This window comes from Bombina bombina, chromosome 3, assembly GCF_027579735.1.
Source record: "Bombina bombina isolate aBomBom1 chromosome 3, aBomBom1.pri, whole genome shotgun sequence".
NCBI lineage: Eukaryota > Metazoa > Chordata > Amphibia > Anura > Bombinatoridae > Bombina > Bombina bombina.
The window spans coordinates 1204606273-1204627440 of record NC_069501.1 but is presented as its reverse complement, the minus strand read 5'-3'; the positions used below and the strand labels follow the sequence as shown (position 1 = coordinate 1204627440).

General features: G+C 36.5%; 1 protein-coding gene across 1 annotated transcript in view; it reads left to right on the top strand.

Moving 5' to 3' along the window:
- Positions 1 to 21168, top strand: part of CCDC83 (coiled-coil domain containing 83) — a 234343-nt gene that overhangs the window by 72338 nt on the left and 140837 nt on the right. The window contains exon 7 of the mRNA XM_053705596.1: positions 1861 to 1929. Coding sequence (XP_053561571.1) covers positions 1861 to 1929 — 69 coding nt within the window. The remainder of the gene's footprint in view (positions 1 to 1860; positions 1930 to 21168) is intronic.

Genomic DNA, 21168 nt, shown 5'->3' with positions numbered 1-21168 from the left:
GGTCGAGGAGGGACTAAGGTCAGGAGCTGTTTTGAAGGTTTTGTGCCAGGTCCCTTAGTTCCAGTGAAATGTCATCTTAATGCTACAGGATAAAAATATATTTTAGACAATTGGGTGCTTTCAACTTTGTAATAACAGTTTGGGAAAGGCCCATTCATGTTCCAGCACACCTCTACCCCTGTGTACAAAGCAAGGTCCACAAAGATATGGCTTGATGAGATTGATGTAGAGGAACTCAAATGGCCCGCACAGAGGCCTTGAAATTAATTGAACACTTTAGAGATTAAATTAAATGCTGATTGTGAGCCAGACCACTTCAAACTTCAGTGCCTTTCCTCACAAATTCTATTTTGACTGTATAGGCACAAATTCCCACAGACACAGTAATGGCCCTTATAGCCACAAAAAAGGGTAACACCATATTAATACCCATGTTTTAGAATGGGATCTCCAATAAACTCATGTAGGTGTGCTGGTCAGGTCACTATATAACATATATTTGCCAACCCTTCTGTAGACTCAAATTGGCTGATCTCTCAATTTAAGGAACTAGCTTTGTCACAGATATGCAACATTCCATTTTCCTTTCTTATTTCTCTCTGACCTCTTCTCTTTTCTCTCAGTTAAGTTGCTTACCTTTTCCTCTCCCATACTTCTGTCACTGTATTAGTTGTAATCCAGAGTGGCTATTAAGTGAATATTTGTTGCACAGTTTTTAACATTATAAACTCATTAAAATGTGCTATTGTCCAGTTGTACAGAGTACATCAAGGTAACTACTTGCATAATATAGTAGATCATAGCTCATGGGCAGTTCCTGTCCTATAGGGAACAAGTTGCCCCAGATCTGAAACAGCTGGCTTAGAAATAGTATCACTACCCTCTATAACCTAATACCAGAAGAATAATCTGTAGAATTGTCTTCAAATTGTAATTAACGGTCTGTAACTCAGGTCTAAAAGTGTATTCAAAGCACACAGAGTCATATCAGCTACTTAAAGAAAATAACATTTTCAATGATTGTATTGCCAACATTATGCTGGTAAACTAGACCCAAATAGAATTAGAATGTTTGTTTAATTATTTATTGTCATGATGTTGTCCTAAACATAAATAATGTAATTTCTGTGACCCAGGTTTAGTAAATCTCTCTCACTCTACTAAGGAGATGAAATATCTGAAATCAATTGTTTACTTTTTGTTTGTTTTTTATAAATAGAGCAAGTCACTACTAAATGAATAATCTTCTGTAACATACAAGTACTATAAAAAGTCTGCCTGTGTTGGGTGTAACAAGTTAACAACATATAAAACACATCTACAATACAAATATAAGGTAAAGGGGACACTCAACAAAAAAATTTGGTTTTTTTCGTGATTTATATAGAGCATGCAATCTTAAGCAACTTTCTTATTTACTCCTATTATCAATTTTTCTTCGTTCTCTTGCTATCTTTATTTGAACAAGAAGGCATCTAAGCTAAGGAGCCAGACAATTTTTGGTTCAGACCCTGGACAGCACTTGGTTATTGGTGGGTGAATTTATCCTCTAATCAGCAAGAACAATCCAGGTTGTTCACCAAAAATGAGCCGGCATCTAAACTTACATTCTTGCTTTTCAAATAAAGATACCAAGAGAATGAAGAACATGTGATAATAGGAGTAAATTAGAAAGTTGCTTAAAATTGCATGCTCTATCTGAATCATGAAAGAAAACATTTGGGTTCAGTGTCCCTTTAAGTTTTCTTACAAACGTATTACTCTACTTATATCTAGCCAAAGCGTATTATGAATATGGTGGTATCACAGTGTTGCTTTGTAGAAAAAATATATTTAATAAAACTATAACTGTATTTCCAGAGTGCTGCAAAACTCATTGACAAGGATAGCCAAAGGGAGATCAAAGAGAACGACTGGTTAAAAAAAGAGGTAAAAAGAGTTTTTTCTTTATTTATCATTTTGCTGTACTAACCAGTGGTGCACGCTCATATATTGTAATTGTTCACATGAGTATTATGACTGTGATTTTGTTTTCTTTTTCATATGCCGGTTTGAAGATGCCATTTATAAAAGTTTAAAAAGTTTAATAAAAAACCCTACCAGGGGAGAAAAACACAAGCTATGCATTCCATAGCTCTACATCATTTGAATATCCATATTAATGCCCTCTGTTTGAATGTTACTGCACCATGAGATGGATTTTCATGAATCATAAGAACAAAATTTCTAAAGAACACTAAGAACTTCAAGGAATAAATTCTAAGAAATAGAAACACGGTACAAGCAGTATGTCCAGTAATGTTTTAAACCTTCTAAGTGACACTTTTGGACCTCCGAAAAGAAAAATAAATAAATAAAACTATAGAAGTAAATCGCAAATGAAGAAGACCTTTCTTGGATGTCAGATGACAAAGCTCTATTTTATTTAGGCGGTGGCTAACAAGTATGGACCTACATATCTTATCAACTGATGCAGGGCATCTTCACAAAACATAAAGCCTATAAAGCTTAAATAAGGTTTTTAACAGAAAATACATGACAATGAACAAATGACATATTTATGAATATAAATTAGAAAGGGAGCCAAGCAAAGAGTTTTAGGACTATAATGTCATTCCTGCAAAGGGCCATACTCTAAATATAGAGGATTAAAGTTATAACTATACGACACAATATATAAACCAAAAGTGGTGATGTAAGCTCATACAATAAAATGTATAAAATAATGAATATGCTTGGGAGTGCAACAGCTAATTCATTGACATATTAACATAAATATAGCTCTAGCCTGGATACAGTGACTAAACAAAAATAAGATTATCTTCTCTGATAAAACCCAATAAAGTTTTATGTCACATAATTTGGAGAGCAATCTGAAGCAGCACACTTGTTTGATTGGACATTGAGTATATAGTCTTATTGTAGCTAAATCTAAATCATGTATCATAAATAATATACAGGGCTGTCTTTAACACAGGTCAAAAGAGGCAACTGCCCAGGGCCCAGTCTTTGTTGAGGGGCCCAAGAGTCCTAAAAAAGAAATAATTATTTTTTTTGGTTCATGCCAGACTGCTGATGTCATGTGACATGGAGGACACACACAGTCAATCCTAATACTGTCACAGTCAAAAGTTCTATGCTTATATTTATCTGTGAGAATCTGTGCCAGGCCGTGCCAGTGTCATGTGACATGCCAAGCTAGTGCCATGTGCTGTTTAAGATGTGCACTGTGCAGCACTGAATGCTAAGCCCTAACTCTTCATCCAGCCAATCCCACTGCATCAGAAAAACATAATTTATGTAAGAACTTACCTGATAAACTCATTTCTTTCATATTGGTGAGCTAGTGACGTATGGGATATACATTCCTACCAGGAGGGGCAAAGTTTCCCAAACCTCAAAATGCCTATAAATACATCCCTCACCACACCCACAATTCAGTTTAACGAATAGCCAAGTAGTAGAATATAAAGAAAGGAGTAAAAAGCATCAACAAAGGAATTTGGAAATAATTGTGCTTTATACAAAAAAATCATAACCACCATAAAAAGGGTGGGCCTCACGGACTCTTGCCAATATGAAAGATATGAATTTATCAGGTAAGTTCTTACATAAATTATGTTTTCTTTCATGTAATTGGCAAGAGTCCATGAGCTAGTGATGTATGGGATAGCAATACCCAAGTTGTGGAACTCCACGCAAGAGTCACTAGAGAGGGAGGGATGAAATAAAAACAGCCATTTTTCGCTGAAGAAAATTAATCCACAACCCAAAATATAAGTTTATTCTCATAAATGAAAGGAAAAAACTTAAAGCATAAGCAGAAGAATCAAACTGAAACAGCTGCCTGAAGAACTTTTCTACCAAGAACAGCTTCCGAAGAAGCAAATACATCCAAACGGTAGAATTTAGTAAATGTATGCAAAGAAGACCAAGTTGCTGCTTTGCAAATCTGATCAACTGAAGCTTCATTCCTAAAAGCCCACGAAGTGGAGACTGATCTAGTAGAATGAGCTGTAGTTCTCTGAGGCGGGGCTTGACCGGACTCCAAATAAGCTTGATGAATCAAATCTTTAACCACAATGCCAATGAAACGGCAGAAGCCTTCTGACCTTTCCTAGGACCAGAAAAGATAACAAATAGACTAGAAGTATTCCTGAAATCTTTAGTAGCTTCAACATAATATTTCAGAGCTCTCATCACATCCAAAGAATGTAAAGATATCTTCAAAGAATTCTTAGGATTAGGACACAAGGAAGGGACAGCAATTTCTCTGTTAATGTTGTTAGAATTCACAACCTTAGGTAAGAATTTAAATGAAGTCCGCAAAACTGCCTTATCCTGATGAAAAATCAGAAAAGGAGATTCACAAGAGAGAGCAGAAAATTCAGAAACTCTTCTAGCAGAAGAGATGGCCAAAAGAAACAACACTTTCCAAGAAAGTAGTTTAATGTCCAAAGAATGCATAGGTTCAAATGGAGGAGCCTGTAAAGCCTTCAAAACCAAATTAAGACTCCAAGGAGGAGAGATTGATTTAATGACAGGCTTGATATGAAACAAAGAAAAGGGGTTTGTAGTGGCACTACCTGTATAGTTTAGAAGCCTACTCCTTCCTTTTGTTATTAGCTTCGTAGCTGTATATAGGGGTGAGTGGTGCTGTGTATTAAATTTACAGAACCAAAATATGATGGGTTAAGAGCCCATCTTAGAATACACTGTTAGCACTCTTGGTAGGCATATAAAGTATAAGGTAACTATGTTCAAAGTAGACTCCAAATGGTTAGAGAGGTCTCATTGAAATTAATAAAACATAACTTTTATTATATACACATAAAATCAGAGTTAAAATATAGGGATGTGCAAATTAAAAACAAAAAACTCTAGGTAGGATGGTGAGATAAGTAATTGCTGTCTCAATTGTGGAATTAAGTAGCAAATTATAGACGTATGCTAGGTATATCGATACCTGGGTATTCAGTATTCAGTTTTCTGAAAACGTATAAGCACACGATCAAACAGATAATACAAAGTTTCAACTGCTAGAGGTTAATTAATAGTTCTCTAATGAAGGCAATAATATACCTATATGTGGTTACACTATTATAGCAGTGTCTAATGACACATGGGTTTAGAGAATCAGCAATATGAATTGCGTATTGATATGGTGCTGAATTGATAATTATTGATTAGACCCGGTACCAAAACTTACAAAATACTATGTCAAGTTTACCAGTCAGTGTGTTTGGTGTATACTTGAATATCTTGACATCAAATATTAATGAGTAATATCTCATAGGGTAAGTTTACCAGTCAGTATGTTTGGTGTATACTTGGATATTTTGACATCAGATATTTATGAATAATATCTCATAGGGTTAGTGACAGTTTGGAATTTGCATACTTAAATATCTTATCATCAGATATTATCTCATGAGGTTAATGACAGTTTGGAATATATATCTGATTTATCAACCAAATTAATTTGTAGTTTCCAAAATGTTTGGTATGTGTTATAGTTGAAATCCCCTTGCACTCCACAGCAAGCACAATGTTTTTGCAAGTCTACTATTCAGCTATTGATGAGGAACTATTGTAACAACTCTTATAAGATTGGTCACTGAGGGGGAACAGAAGCTAAAAAACAATAGCTATATGGCTTTGATCTATAGTTTTGTGGTTGAGATGTGTTTACAAATAAACTCGTGACTGAAAGAAGTTATATAGTGACACTCTGTAAGGTCTATCTGGAGTAGTACAGCTACAGTCAGTTGATCGGTTACACATTAACCACCGGTGGCTACATCGAGGTTCACCTCAAGCAACGTATGAGGGGCTACTTATGCCTTAATTGTTCAAAGTATCCACATGTCTTGTGACACCTAAGATATTAAAATTGTGTAGCCAGTTTAATAAATAGGTACAATCATAAGCGTGGTATACCTATAGTGAGTCAGTGTCACTAGGTAAAAACTAGTAACAAGTTATTATCAATTGTGGCGCCAAACACTAGCACATTATTTGTATCGGTACTTAAATTCAAACTGCTCTGTAGGTAATACCTATTGGGTTATAGTATCCAGTTGAATATGAGTAATTTAGGATTTGTGTGCTAAAACATAGCTTGGACCAGGACAGTGTATTAATGTTACTGGTATGCTGGTAAGCTCTAGTATCTGACACTGACTCAGTGGCTAGCCATTACCCCAACTGTCCGTTTGGTTGTACGTTACCACCTTTCTAATAGTATTGAGACTGCTTAAATTAATAAATAACCGCTTGCCTAATAGTTCCGGTTCTGAACCGAAGTGTTTAAGTATGAAGGTGAATATAACACCACCATGTCCTTACGAAGAGTTTAAGCCCTAACAAACATAGGAGCTCCCTGACTCCTCACCAATTCCCTAACATGTTTCGCCGTTCTCATGGCTTTCTCAAAGGGGGGTGTGTGCGCACGTCGCGCTAGCATTGGCAATTTATGTGCAGAGAAGGCTGATACTCCTCCCACATAAGTGACGTCACTCTGACATATGTGGTGAACGAGTCAAATATAGGTGGAGACTATGCTCTCGTCCGATACCATGACTTCAAAGAGGTGGATTAAATGAACATATAACGTTAACGTATGACTGCTGATTTATTCACATTATAGCTTTGATATGAAAAACGTAATACTATTATGTTAGCTTGTATTGTGCACAAGATATAATTCACTGTATGAAGTACTCGTGTATATGCTTGATTACATTGTGTCACCAAGTGAATTGTCGATATGTGTTATAGTGCATATTGACACCCTGAAAAAGGTGAAATTGCTCGAAAAGCAGAATATACATATATTAGTATATAGAAATAATATATTACCTTTACGTGCCATAGTGATGAGATCCCACTCATTGTTATTTAAGTCAAAAGTGTATGTTTAAAAATTATAATAAAAATTCATAATATATTTTTCTTATGTGACAAGGGTGATGAAATCACCATCCTTATGATTTGTGTTATACCATTCATTACAAATAGTTAAATAACACAGCCAAGTATAATTTGACTTGGACGTGAATATTGCCCATGTTGATATTTCAACATATAAAAAGTGAAAAACATTGTGTCCAACTTAAATGCTGGATAAAAGTGAACTAGTGAATGTGATGTGAGAGTGATTAATTGAATTTGTATTTGAAAGGTGCTAAGTATCCTAAACAATTTTTTATTTATACACAAATAACAAGTGATAAGTGAATCTTTCCTTATTTGAAGGATTGGTAGCTCTATAACAAATAAGAATATTTTTTGTATCATGTAATCCTAACCTTGTTACAACTGAGAATTGTATGTACTTGATAGTCATATAATTTAATATATCTATCATTACTAAATTCCACAGTAATATAGACTAATGGTGGATTCTCAGTTTGTAATGTAGGATTCACTTATATCTTATATAGTAATTAGAGTTCAAAACTGTTACTTTTATGCAGCCGTAGTTATTTAGAAGTATGAAATCACTTCTTGCTCCATATATTGTGGTTAACATTTGTCTCTCTCGTCAGAGGTAGTGGGCGAAATTGTTTTTTTCATTTAACCCATTAGGGTATAGTATCGCTTATTGCTCCACATATTGATGTTATCATTTGTTTCTTTTGTCAGAGATAGTGGGCAAAGTTGTTTTGTTCATTTAACCCTTGAGGGTACACTGAATTTAAGAGGAAAATCCACCTTGTTTCAGCTTTTAAGAGTGCTTTTTCTATATTTCCACCTCTTATCCCCAGATCAATTTTCTGCAAACCAAAACACTGGAGATCAGATTGTTTGGATTTATGTGCTAGTAGAAAATGTCTGGCTACTGTTGTAATGGTTTTACCTGCCTGATTGTCTTTGTGGGCATTTTTGATGTTTCTCAGGTGTTCCTGTAACCTTGTTCTTATCTTTCTAGTGGTCATCCCAACATAAAATAAATTGCATTTGCATTTTAGAGCGTAGATAACCCCTTCCGTGTGACAATTGATGTATGCGTTGATTTTGTGAATCTTTCCAAATCTATCTGTAACTGTGTTGGTTTTTTGCATATAGCTACAAGTACTGCAGACTCCACATTTAAAAGAACCATGATTTAATTTTGTTTTTGTTTTTTCTCCATGGAAATGGCTTGGGCTGATAAGGTCTTTAAGATTACGTGCTCTTTTATAGCCAACAGCTATCTTATCATCCAGTATGGTTCTTAAAACAGGGTCTGCTTTCAAGATATGCCAGTTGTCTTGCAGAATTTCTACCACTTTTTTTGTTTTTGGATTGTAGGTAGTGATAAACCTAATTTTGTCTGAAGATTTGGTATCTGTTTTCTTTGTCAACAGTTTTTGTCGAGGGGTATGTCTCGCTCTGTATTCAGCCTTTTTGATAGATCTTTTGCTATAACCACGTTGTAACAGTCTCTCTGTTAATTCTTTAGCCCTGCATTTATAATTTTCCTCGGTAGAGCAGTTTCTTTTCATTCTTAGAAACTCTCCTGTGGGTAATGCTTTAGCTGTACTTGGGGCATGTGCACTTGAACAGTGTAGAATACTGTTAGTCGCTGTTGATTTTCTGTAAACATCTGTATCAAGTGTTCCATTTTGGTTCTTGATGATTTTTAGGTCCAGAAATGTGATCTCCGTCAGGCTTGCCTCATATGTCAATTTGATATTTAAATTGTTGGTGTTGAGAGTTTGCAGAAATGAATCCAATTCCGATTTATTTCCTTCCCACAGAAAGAGCACGTCGTCTATATACCGTAGCCACAGTGGTATATGTGACATGTAGCTGGAATTTTGATCTGAAAATACTGTTGTTTGCTCCCACCAGCCTAAGAAGAGGTTGGCATACGTGGGTGCGCATGATGTACCCATCGCCGTGCCCCTAGTTTGCAGGTAGAAACCATGATTGAAGGTGAAAAAGTTGTGATGAAGAACAAAACTTAGTAATTGCAAGATAAATTCATCATGAGAATCATCTTCACTTGATCCCATTTGTAAAAAGCTTTTTACTGCTTGTAGGCCCAGGTCATGACTTATACTTGTATACAATGATTCTACATCGGCTGTTACTAGCCAGGTGTTCGGTTCAATCTGGAGTTGTTCAAGTTGTTTTAGTACATCCGGTGTATCTTGAACATATGTCGGTAGTTGTTGTAAGTATTCTCTTAGTCTATAATCCACATATTTGCTGGCTTTTTCAGTGATGCAGTTTATTCCTGACACTATTGGGCGACCCGGTGGATGGGTTGGATTTTTATGTACTTTTGGGATCAAGTAGAAGGTTGCTGTGGTTGGATTGTCCACCTTAAGGAATTTATATTCTTGTGGAGAGATAATGCGGTTATATCTGGCATTTTCAATCAATGCTGTGTACTTGTCAAGATATATTTGTGTTGGATTAAAATGGAGCTTTTTGTAACATTTAATATCTCTCAATTGTTTCTCAGCTTACATTAAGTACATTTCTACTGGCCAGATAACCACATTTCCTCCCTTGTCCGAGTTTCTTATTATTACATCCTTCCAGGTTTGTAGCTCAGATAATGCCTGTTGTTCAGTAAATGAGAGATTATTTTCTTTTTGAATGATATTTAGATCAATAATTTGTTTACATACCATATTAGTAAATACTTCCAGGTAGTGGTTGTTGTTCATTTTGGGCATGAATTGGGATTGATTTTTTATTTTATTTCTCCACGATATTTGTTGTGGGTATTCATTCTCTCTTAAAAGTTCTTCCATCAATTCTAATGTAGATTGTTCTTCTTCAGTCCAAATGATGTCATGTTCTTTGTTAATTTGACTTGTTTTATTATTATACATCCTTTTGAGAGCTATTTTTCTCAAAAATAACTGCACATCCTTAATCACTTCGAATTTGTCATTTCGAGGAGTCGGACAGAAGGATAGCCCTTTTGATCACACTTTAATGTGATCTTCCGAAAGTAGTTTGCTTGATAGGTTTATAATTCTCATTTTGTCATTCTGATCTGGGAGAATGGACTCGGTTCTCTTTGATAAGGTTTCCAACCCTTTCTTGCTGATTTGTTGTGACTGCTGTTTTTGTTCTTCATTTGTTTTTTTGACTTTCCCCCTGCCTCTTCTTGTACGTTTGTGGAAGAAGAGGCACTTTCGTCTAAAAAATCCTTTCGTTTTCTTCTTGTTAGTCTCTCATTGATGGAAGTACTGAGTGTTTGGATTTCTGTTTCTGTTTCTGAATTATCAGTCTCTTCAATGTCTGTGTCTGAGATGTTACTTTCCACTATAGTAACTCTTGAGGGTTTGCCTCTGTTACTATTCTTTTTCCACTTATATACTTTTTTATTTTCATAATCTGATTTGTCTCTGCTTAATTTACCTTGTTTCCCTGTTTTTATTTCTTGTTCATATTTGTCAAGTTCTTGTTGATATTTTTTATATGAACTCTCAAAATCACTCAGATGTTCAAATTATTTAAGTTTTTCATTTAGTTCTTTAATTTGTGTTTCAAGCAGGTCATACTCAGATTTATCATGTTTAATAAGTATTTTCATGAGTTTCTCAGAACACTCTGACAGAGTATCTTCGCATTCAATGCTTAGAGAGGGATTCTTAAATTCAAATGCAGGGAATAATTGCACTCTTAATCCCCGAGGGACCATGTGAGTCTCTATGTATTTTTCAAAAAAGTGGTGGTTCCACCATACTTTATTTTGTTTGTGCATTAATTTGTGGATGTCTCTTAAGGTACCATTCATTCTATCATTGATATTGGCACTAATAGTATTAGGGTTTTGGAACACTTCATTTAGATCAGCTTCTCTTTTCTGTTGGCGTGAGAGTCTGTCTTGTTCCCATTTGGTTTTCATTTTTGAGCAGGTAATTAAATCTGCTTGAATTATAATAGTTGGTGTGCTCACTAAGGTGAAGCCTGCTTAAAGCAGGTGACTAGTTTAGGAGAAAAGGGGTTTGTATTGGCACTACCTGTATAGTTTAGAAGCCTACTCCTTCCTTTTGTTATTAGCTTCGTAGCTGTATATAGGGGTGAGTGGTGCTGTGTATTAAATTTACAGAACCAAAATATGATGGGTTAAGAGCCCATCTTAGAATACACTGTTAGCACTCTTGGTAGGCATATAAAGTATAAGGTAACTATGTTCAAAGTAGACTCCAAATGGTTAGAGAGGTCTCATTGAAATTAATAAAACATAACTTTTATTATATACACATAAAATCAGAGTTAAAATATAGGGATGTGCAAATTAAAAACAAAAAACTCTAGGTAGGATGGTGAGATAAGTAATTGCTGTCTCAATTGTGGAATTAAGTAGCAAATTATAGACGTATGCTAGGTATATCGATACCTGGGTATTCAGTATTCAGTTTTCTGAAAACATATAAGCACACGATCAAACAGATAATACAAAGTTTCAACTGCTAGAGGTTAATTAATAGTTCTCTAATGAAGGCAATAATATACCTATATGTGGTTACACTATTATAGCAGTGTCTAATGACACATGGGTTTAGAGAATCAGCAATATGAATTGCGTATTGATATGGTGCTGAATTGATAATTATTGATTAGACCCGGTACCAAAACTTACAAAATACTATATCAAGTTTACCAGTCAGTGTGTTTGGTGTATACTTGAATATCTTGACATCAAATATTAATGAGTAATATCTCATAGGGTAAGTTTACCAGTCAGTATGTTTGGTGTATACTTGGATATTTTGACATCAGATATTTATGAATAATATCTCATAGGGTTAGTTACAGTTCGGAATTTGCATACTTAAATATCTTATCCTCAGATATTATCTCATGAGGTTAATGACAGTTTGGAATATATATCTGATTTATCAACCAAATTAATTTGTAGTTTCCAAAATGTTTGGTATGTGTTATAGTTGAAATCACCTTGCACTCCACAGCAAGCACAATGTTTTTTCAAGTCTACTATTCAGCTATTGATGAGGAACTATTGTAACAACTCTTATAAGATTGGTCACTGAGGGGGAACAGAAGCTAAAAAACAATAGCTATATGGCTTTGATCTATAGTTTTGTGGTTGAGATGTGTTTACAAATAAACTCGTGACTGAAAGAAGTTATATAGTGACACTCTGTAAGGTCTATCTGGAGTAGTACAGCTACAGTCAGTTGATCGGTTACACATTAACCACCGGTGGCTACATCGAGGTTCACCTCAAGCAACGTATGAGGGGCTACTTATGCCTTAATTGTTCAAAGTATCCACATGTCTTGTGACACCTAAGATATTAAAATTGTGTAGCCAGTTTAATAAATAGGTACAATCATAAGCGTGGTATACCTATAGTGAGTCAGTGTCACTAGGTAAAAACTAGTAACAAGTTATTATCAATTGTGGCGCCAAACACTAGCACATTATTTGTATCGGTACTTAAATTCAAACTGCTCTGTAGGTAATATCTATTGGGTTATAGTATCCAGTTGAATATGAGTAATTTAGGATTCGTGTGCTAAAACATAGCTTGGACCAGGACAGTGTATTAATGTTACTGGTATGCTGGTAAGCTCTAGTATCTGACACTGACTCAGTGGCTAGCCGTTACCCCAACTGTCCGTTTGGTTGTACGTTACCACCTTGCTAATAGTATTGAGACTGCTTAAATTAATAAATAACCGCTTGCCTAATAGTTCCGGTTCTGAACCGAAGTGTTTAAGTATGAAGGTGAATATAACACCACCATGTCCTTACGAAGAGTTTAAGCCCTAACAAACATAGGAGCTCCCTGACTCCTCACCAATTCCCTAACATGTTTCGCCGTTCTCACGGCTTTCTCAAAGGGGGGTGTGTGCGTGCGTCGCGCTAGCATTGGCAATTTATGTGCAGAGAAGGCTGATACTCCTCCCACATAAGTGACGTCACTCTGACATATGTGGTGAACGAGTCAAATATAGGTGGAGACTATGCTCTCGTCCGATACCATGACTTCAAGTGGATTAAATGAACATATAACGTTAATGTATGACTGCTGATTTATTCACATTATAGCTTTGATATGAAAAACGTAATACTATTATGTTAGCTTGTATTGTGCACAAGATATAATTCACTGTATGAAGTACTCGTGTATATGCTTGATTACATTGTGTCACCAAGTGAATTGTCGATATGTGTTATAGTGCATATTGACACCCTGAAAAAGGTGAAATTCCTCGAAAAGCAGAATATACATATATTAGTATATAGAAATAATATATTACCTTTACGTGCCATAGTGATGAGATCCCACTCATTGTTATTTAAGTCCATGTGTCATTAGACACTGCTATAATAGTGTAACCACATATAGGTATATTATTGCCTTCATTAGAGAACTATTAATTAACCTCTAGCAGTTGAAACTTTGTATTATCTGTTTGATCGTGTGCTTATATGTTTTCAGAAAACTGAATACCCAGGTATCGATATACCTAGCATACGTCTATAATTTGCTACTTAATTCCACAATTGAGACAGCAATTACTTATCTCACCATCCTACCTAGAGTTTTTTGTTTTTAATTTGCACATCCCTATATTTTAACTCTGATTTTATGTGTATATAATAAAAGTTATGTTTTATTAATTTCAATGAGACCTCTCTAACCATTTGGAGTCTACTTTGAACATAGTTACCTTATACTTTATATGCCTACCAAGAGTGCTAACAGTGTATTCTAAGATGGGCTCTTAACCCATCAAATTTTGGTTTTGATATGAACCAAATCCTGAACAAAACAGTGAATATCAGGAAGCTTAGCAATCTTTCTGTGAAATAAAACAGAAAGAGCAGAATTTGTCCCTTCAAGGAACTTGCAGACAAACCCTTATCCAAACCCATCCTGAAGAAACTGTCAAATTCTAAGAATTCTAAAAGAATGCCAAGAGAATTTATGAGAGGAACACCATGAAATGTAATTCTTCCAAACTCGATAATAAATCTTTCTAGAAACAGATTTACGAGCCTGAAACATAATATTAATCACAGAATCAGAGAAACCTCTATGACTAAGCACTAAGCATTCAATTTCCATACCTTCAAATTTAATGATTTGAGATCCTAATGGAAAAACAGACCTTGAGACAGAAGGTCCGGCCTTAATGGAAGTTGCCACGGTTGGCAACTGGACATCTGAACAAGATCCGTATACCAAAACCTGTGAGGACATGCTGGAGCCACAAACAGCACAAACAATTGCTCCATGGTGATTTTGGAGATTACTCTCGGAAGAAGAACTAAAGGCGAGAAAATATAAGCAGGTTGATAGCACCAATAAAGTGTCAACGCATCCACTGCTTCTGCCTGAGGATCCCTGGACCTGGACAGGTACCTGGGAAGTTTCTTGTTTAGATGAGAAGCCATCAGATCTATTTCTGGAAGACCCCACATCTGAACAACCTGAGAAAACACATCTGGATGGAGGGACCACTCCCCTGGATGTAAAGTCTGATGGCTGAGATAATCCACTTCCCAATTGTCTCTACCTTGGGATATGAACCACATAAATTAGACAGGAGCTGGATTCCACCCAAGCAAGTGTCCGGGATACTTCTTTCATAGCTTGGGGACTGTGGGTCCCACCCTGATGATTGACATATGCCACAGTTGTGATATTGTCTGTCTGAAAACAAATGAACAGTTCTCTCTTCAACAGAGGCCAAATCTGAAGAGCCCTGAAAATCACACAGAGTTCCAAAATATTGATTGTTAATCTCGCCTCTTGAGATTGCCAAACCCCTTGTGCTGTCAGAGATCCCCAAACAGCTCCCCAACCTGAAAGACTTGCATCTGTTGTGATCACAGTCCAGGTTGGACAAACAGAAGAGGCCCCTAGAACTATACAATGGTGATCTAACCACCAAGTCAGAGATAGTCGAACAGTGGGATTTAAGGATATTAATTGTGATATCCTTGTATAATCCCTGCACCATTCGTTCAGCATACAAAGCTGGAGAGGTCTCATATGAAAACGAGCAAAGGGGATCGCGTCCGATGCTGCAGTCATGAGACCTAAAACTTCCATGCACATAGCTACTGAAGGGAATTACTGAGACTGAAGGTTCCGACAGGCTGCAACCAATTTTAAACGTCTCTTGTCTGTTGGAGACAGATTCATGGACACTGAATCTATCTGGAAACCTAAAAAGGTCACCCTTGTCTGAGGAATCAAAGAACGTTTTGTTAAATTGATCCTCCAACCATGTTTTTGAAGAAACAACACTAGTTGATTCATGTGAGATTCTTCAGAACGTAAAGATATCGTCCAAATAAGGAAACACTGCAATACCCCGCTCTCTGATTACAGAGAGTAGGGCACCGAGAACCTTTGAAAAGATTCTTGGAGCTGTCGCTAGGCCAAAAGGAAGAGCGACAAATTGGTAATGCTTGTCTAGAAAAGAGAATCTCAGAAACTGATAATGATCAGGATGAATCGGAATATGAAGATATGCATCCTGTAAGTCTATTGTGGACATATAATGCCCTAGCTGAACAAAAGGCAGAATAGTCCTTATAGTCACTATTTTGAAAGTTGGTATCCTTACATAACGATTCAAAATTTTCAGATCCAGAACAGGTCTGAATGAATTTTCTTTCTTTGGGACAATGAATAAAACCCCAGACACTGTTCCTGAAATGGAACTGGCATGATTACCCCTGAAAACTCCAGGTCTGAAACACACTTCAGGAAAGAAAGACAAAGTTATTTTCTCCCTTCCGTGTGTGTATTAGGATAAAGCTTCACCCCTCACCCTATACAATAGGTTCATACATATAAATAATGAAGAGAGCGGTTATAGCACCGGTTTTACTCACGAGTCCATGTCTGCGCTCGGTCCTGGGGAAGCAGTGCAATACCTCTAACTGCTCCCCTGTTCAAGCATGCAGGTATCCTCGACTTCAGTGAGACCGTGTAACCGCTTCCAGTCGGCGTCTGACGTCACAGTGTAGATCCGCTGTGCAATCCAATTGGGCGGGTGAGGGGGCTTGGTCTGGAGTCCGTAAACGGTATCCTCAATGGCTTGGAGTAGACAACAAACATCAAAAGGTACAGAGGAGAACCGATACAACTTGGTGCTTCACAAAAACTTTTCTTTATTCCAATAAAAACAGCAACTCCAACGTAAACATGCAACGAACACACTTCAGCAAAGTGCATAGATACAGGATGGTGGCCACTAATGCTGCTGACGCGTTTCGGCTACCTGTGCCGTAGTCATAAATAATAAAATAATAAAGAAAAGTTTTTGTGAAGCACCAAGTTGTATCGGTTCTCCTCTGTACCTTTGATGTTTGTTGTACACTTCAGGAAAGCCTGAGCCTTTACTGGATTTGCTGGGATGCGTGAGAGAAAATATCTTCTCACAGAAGGTCTTACTCTGAATCCTATTCGGTACCCCTGAGAGACAATACACAATACTCAGAATCCATTGATTTTGGACAGAATTTGTCCAAACATACTTGAAAAAATCTTAATCTGCCCCCTACCAGCTGAGCTTCATGCGGACTTGAGGGCTGGCTTTGGTTTTTTAAATGGCTTGGATTTATTCCAATTTGAAGAAGGTTTCCAATTGGAAACAGATTCCTTGGGTGAAGGATTAGGTTTCTGTTCCTTATTTTGTCAAAAGGAACGAAAACGGTTAGAAGCTTTAGATTTACCCTTAGGTATTTATCCTGAGGCAAAAAACTCCCTTCCCCCAGTGACAGTTGAAATAATTGAATCCAACTGAGAACCAAATAACTTATTACCTTGGAAAGAAAGAGATAGCAATCTGGACTTAGAAGTTATGTCAGCATTCCAAGATTTAAGCCACAAAGCTCTTCTAGCTAAATAGCTAAAGACATAGATTCAACATCAATTTTGATGATATCAAAAATGGCATCACAAATAAAATGATTAGCATGTTGAAGCAAGCGAACAATCAGAATCCAATTCTTGTTGCGCTAAATTTCCCAACCAAAAAGTTGATGCAGCTGCAACATCAGCCAAAGAAATTGCAGGCCTAAGAAGATGACCAAAATATAAATAGGCTTTCCTTAGATAAGATTCAAGTTTCCTATCTAAAGGATCTTTGAAAGAAGTGCTATCTTCCATAGGAATAGTAGTACATTTAGCAACAGTAGAGATAGCCCCATCAACTTTGGGGATCTTTTCCCAAAACTCCAATGTAACTGCTGGCAAAGGATACAATTTTTTAAACCTTGAAGAAGGAATAAAAGAAGTACCAGGCTTATTCCATTACTTAGAAATCATATCAGAAATAGCATCAGGAACTGAAAAAACCTCTGGAGTAACCACAGGAGGTTTATAAACAGAATTTAAACATTTACTAGTTTTAATATCAAGAGAACTAGTTTCCTCAATATCCAATGTAATCAACACTTCTTTTAACAAAGAACGAATATACTCCATTTTAAATAAATAAGTAGATTTGTCAGTGTCAATATCTGAGGAAGGATCTTCTGAATCAGATAGATCCTCATCAGAGGAGGATAATTCAGTATGTTGTCGGTCATTTGAAATTTCATCAACTTTATGAGAAGTTTTAAAAGACCTTTTACATTTATTAGAAGGCAGGATGGCAGACAAAGCCTTCTGAATAGAATCAGCAATAAATCATTTTAAATTCACAGGTATATCTTGTACATTAGATGTTGAAGGAACAGCAACAGGCAATGTACTGATTGACACATTATCTGCATGTAAAAGTTTATCATGACAACTATTACAAACCACAGCTGGAGATTTAATCTCCACAAGTTTACAACAAATGCACTTAGCTTTGGTAGAACTGTTATCAGACAGCAGGGTTCCAACTGTGATTTCTGAGACAGGATCAGATTGAGACATCTTGCAAATGTAAGAGAAAAAAACAACATATAAAGCAAAATTATCAATTTCCTTATATGGTAGATTCAGGAATGGGAAAAATGCAAACAGCATAGCCCTCTGATAGAGAAAAAAGGCAAGAGGCATATAGGAATGGGGTTTTAAATAATGAAAATATTTGGCGCCAAGTATGACGCACAACACAAACAGAAAAAAAAATGTTGGCTCTAACAACATCCGGAAATGACACACTCGCGTCATTGAAGATGCAACCTTGTGAAAGGACTTGGCGTCAACTAAGACGCTGGAAGTGATGAATTTGCGTCATCGAACATAACTGCGCCAAAAAATGTTGTGCCAAAAATTACCCAATATACTTTGGCATTTTGTGCCCTTGCGAAATGCCAATTCTGCCTGCGAATTTAAAATGCCAGTCAATTGAAAAAAAGACTATACCCCAGGTAAGAAATACATTTTTCCTAAAAAATGCATTTCCCAGATATGAAACTGACAGTACACAAAAGGAAATTTACTTAAAACCTGAATCATGGCAAATATAAGTACAATACATATATTTAGAACTTTCTAAACATACATAAAGTGCCAAACCATAGCTGAGAGTGTCTTAAGTAATGAAAACATACTTACCAAAAGACACCCATCCACATATAGCAGATAGCCAAACCAGTACTGAAACGGTTATCAGTAGAGGTAATGGAATATGAGAGTATATTGTCGATCTGAAAAGGGAGGTAGGAGATGAATCTCTACGACCGATAACAGAGAAGCTATGAAATAGATCTCCCGTGAGGAAAACCATTGCATTCAATAGGTGATACAGGCTTCAAAATGCTGAGAAGCGCATATCAACGTAGAAATCTTAGGACAAACCTACTTCACCACCTCCATAGGAGGCAAAGTTTGTAAAACTGAATTGTGGGTGTGGTGAGGGGTGTATTTATAGGCATTTTGAGGTTTGGGAAACTTTGCCCCTCCTGGTAGGATTGTATATCCCATACGTCACTAGCTCATGGACTCTTGCAAATTACATGAAAGAACAGTCCTGCTGGGGTTACCACTGTTACCAGGTAACTGCTCTGGTGGTGGGGATTGTTTCTGGGTAGGGCTGACTGTAGGCGCATGCAGCAGAAAGCTGGAGCGGCAGGCACGTGAGGATTTGAGAATCTGTGCAGCTGCACACACTGCTCTCTTCAGTCTTGAGGCTGTGTAACTTGTCTCACTGTATCCATGCAGCCTTGGGCAGAAAGCATCCAGTCTGCTGGTCCCCTTAGCCCTGCTTTTTCTGCTGTGGCCCTAAGATCAACTAACTGAAGTTTGTTAGGGGAACAGTGCTTTGTAGAAAGGTGTCAGTCGGAAGAATTAGTGAGTGCACACACGCCCCTCCCCCATGCAGCACTGTCTAGTGCAGGGTGAGGGGGAACTTGTTCCTAGCAAAGAAGTGACATGTGCTGCTGTGACTGCTGTATAGTGTTATGCTGATACTTCACATATTAAGGTAAGGTTTATTTTTATAGGGTTTTTTTCTCTCTGTCTCAGATTTTACAGCTTCCCATAGTAGTTCTGCTGTTCCAGTCAGTAAACTTATATTTGTCTGCACCTCCATGCTTCCTCCTCAGTCTTTATGTTGCTTTTCTTCTGTTGGCTGCCCTAAATCTCTTTAACCAGCTAACCTCACACCAGAATCACATTCAAAAGCATATTAAATTAATCCACAGTGGAGGAATTTATATATTTATTTATTTATTAGTACTGCTTAGGTCCAGTTTCACATATTGCAATTTATTTTTTAATTTTTTAAATGATTAGCTCAGCAGTGGATGATCCACTGCTGGGCTAATAATTTAAAAACAAAATTATAAAATAAATTGATTTAGTTGTTTTTTGGTGTGTAGAGCGAAATTGCATGGGGGGGGGGCAAGAAAATGTTTGCCTAGGGTCCAGTCAATATTAAAGACGGCCCTGATAAAATATATAAATATATATATATATATATATATATATATATATATATATATATATATATATATATATATATATATATATATATATATATATATATATATATATATCTTTAAATAAAGGGGTAGAGCATTAGATTGCTATAATTAAAGGGACACTCAATCAAAATTAAACTTTCATTATTCAGATAGAGCATGCTATTTTAAACAACTTTCCAATTTACTTCAATTAACAAAATGTGCACAGTCTTTTTATATTTAAACTTTTTGAGTCACCAGCTCCTACTGAGCATGTGCAAGAATAAGTGTGTATGCATTTGTGAATGGCTGATTGCTGTCACATGGTACATGTATGCATTTGTGATTGGCTGATTGCTGTCACATCGTACAGGGGGAGTGGAAAAAGACATAACTTTTAAAATTGTCAGAAAAAAAATCTTCGCTCATGGGGAGGTTTACTATTTAGTATACTTTACTATAGTCAGGTAGTTTACAGACAGTAGGCAGCATGTGGGAGTTAGATGAGGTGTTCCAGAAGAGTGTAGGCTAGACATTGCATAAGTGTAGGCAGTATTAGGGGCTTAGCTGGGCATTCCCTGGATGAGTAGGTTAGATGTGACGAAGGTATAGGTGGTCAGGGGGAGTGTAGCTTAGCTCTAACATAGGTGTATGCGATCGGTGGGAGGTATCGTGGTCGAGCAGGGGGAGTTTAGCTTAGATGTGATGTAGGTAAAGGCGTTCAGGGGGAGTTAGCAGGGCGTGCTAGGGGGAGTAGGCTGCACTTAGATTCGGATATATTGCTCTCCTTGTGATATGTTATTTTCTTCAAAAGGATTTTTATTCTTTAAATGCACTGGCTAAAAGAGTACTGCTCATTTTCTGCATAAACATATAGGGCTAGATTACAAGTGGATCACTAAATTATCTTGCAGCCGCTTTCTAAATGTCAGACTACTCATTTATCAAACCAGAAAAAAAAACTATTTCTAAACCTATGCTCTCATAAATTATGAAGTAATAGCCGTACTGTAAATGTCAATTCTCAAAAAAAAAGACAGTATTTAGCGCTAATGCTTTATTACTCTAGACAAAAAATATAAATCTAAAGTTTTGTATTTTATGAAGCAAGAACTTGAATTGAACATCACTTCTTCAAATCCAAAACATTTAAATAAAATGATTTACATTTATTTTTAATGGTAAATATTTACTGCAATGCATTTAAAACAGGATTACATGTGCTAATGTCTCTTGTCCCCCCAAAAGCTATAGCGCATGCCCTATAGCCTGTGGCTGAAGCACACTAATTTAAAGGTCAACAATCATTGCTAGCACTGT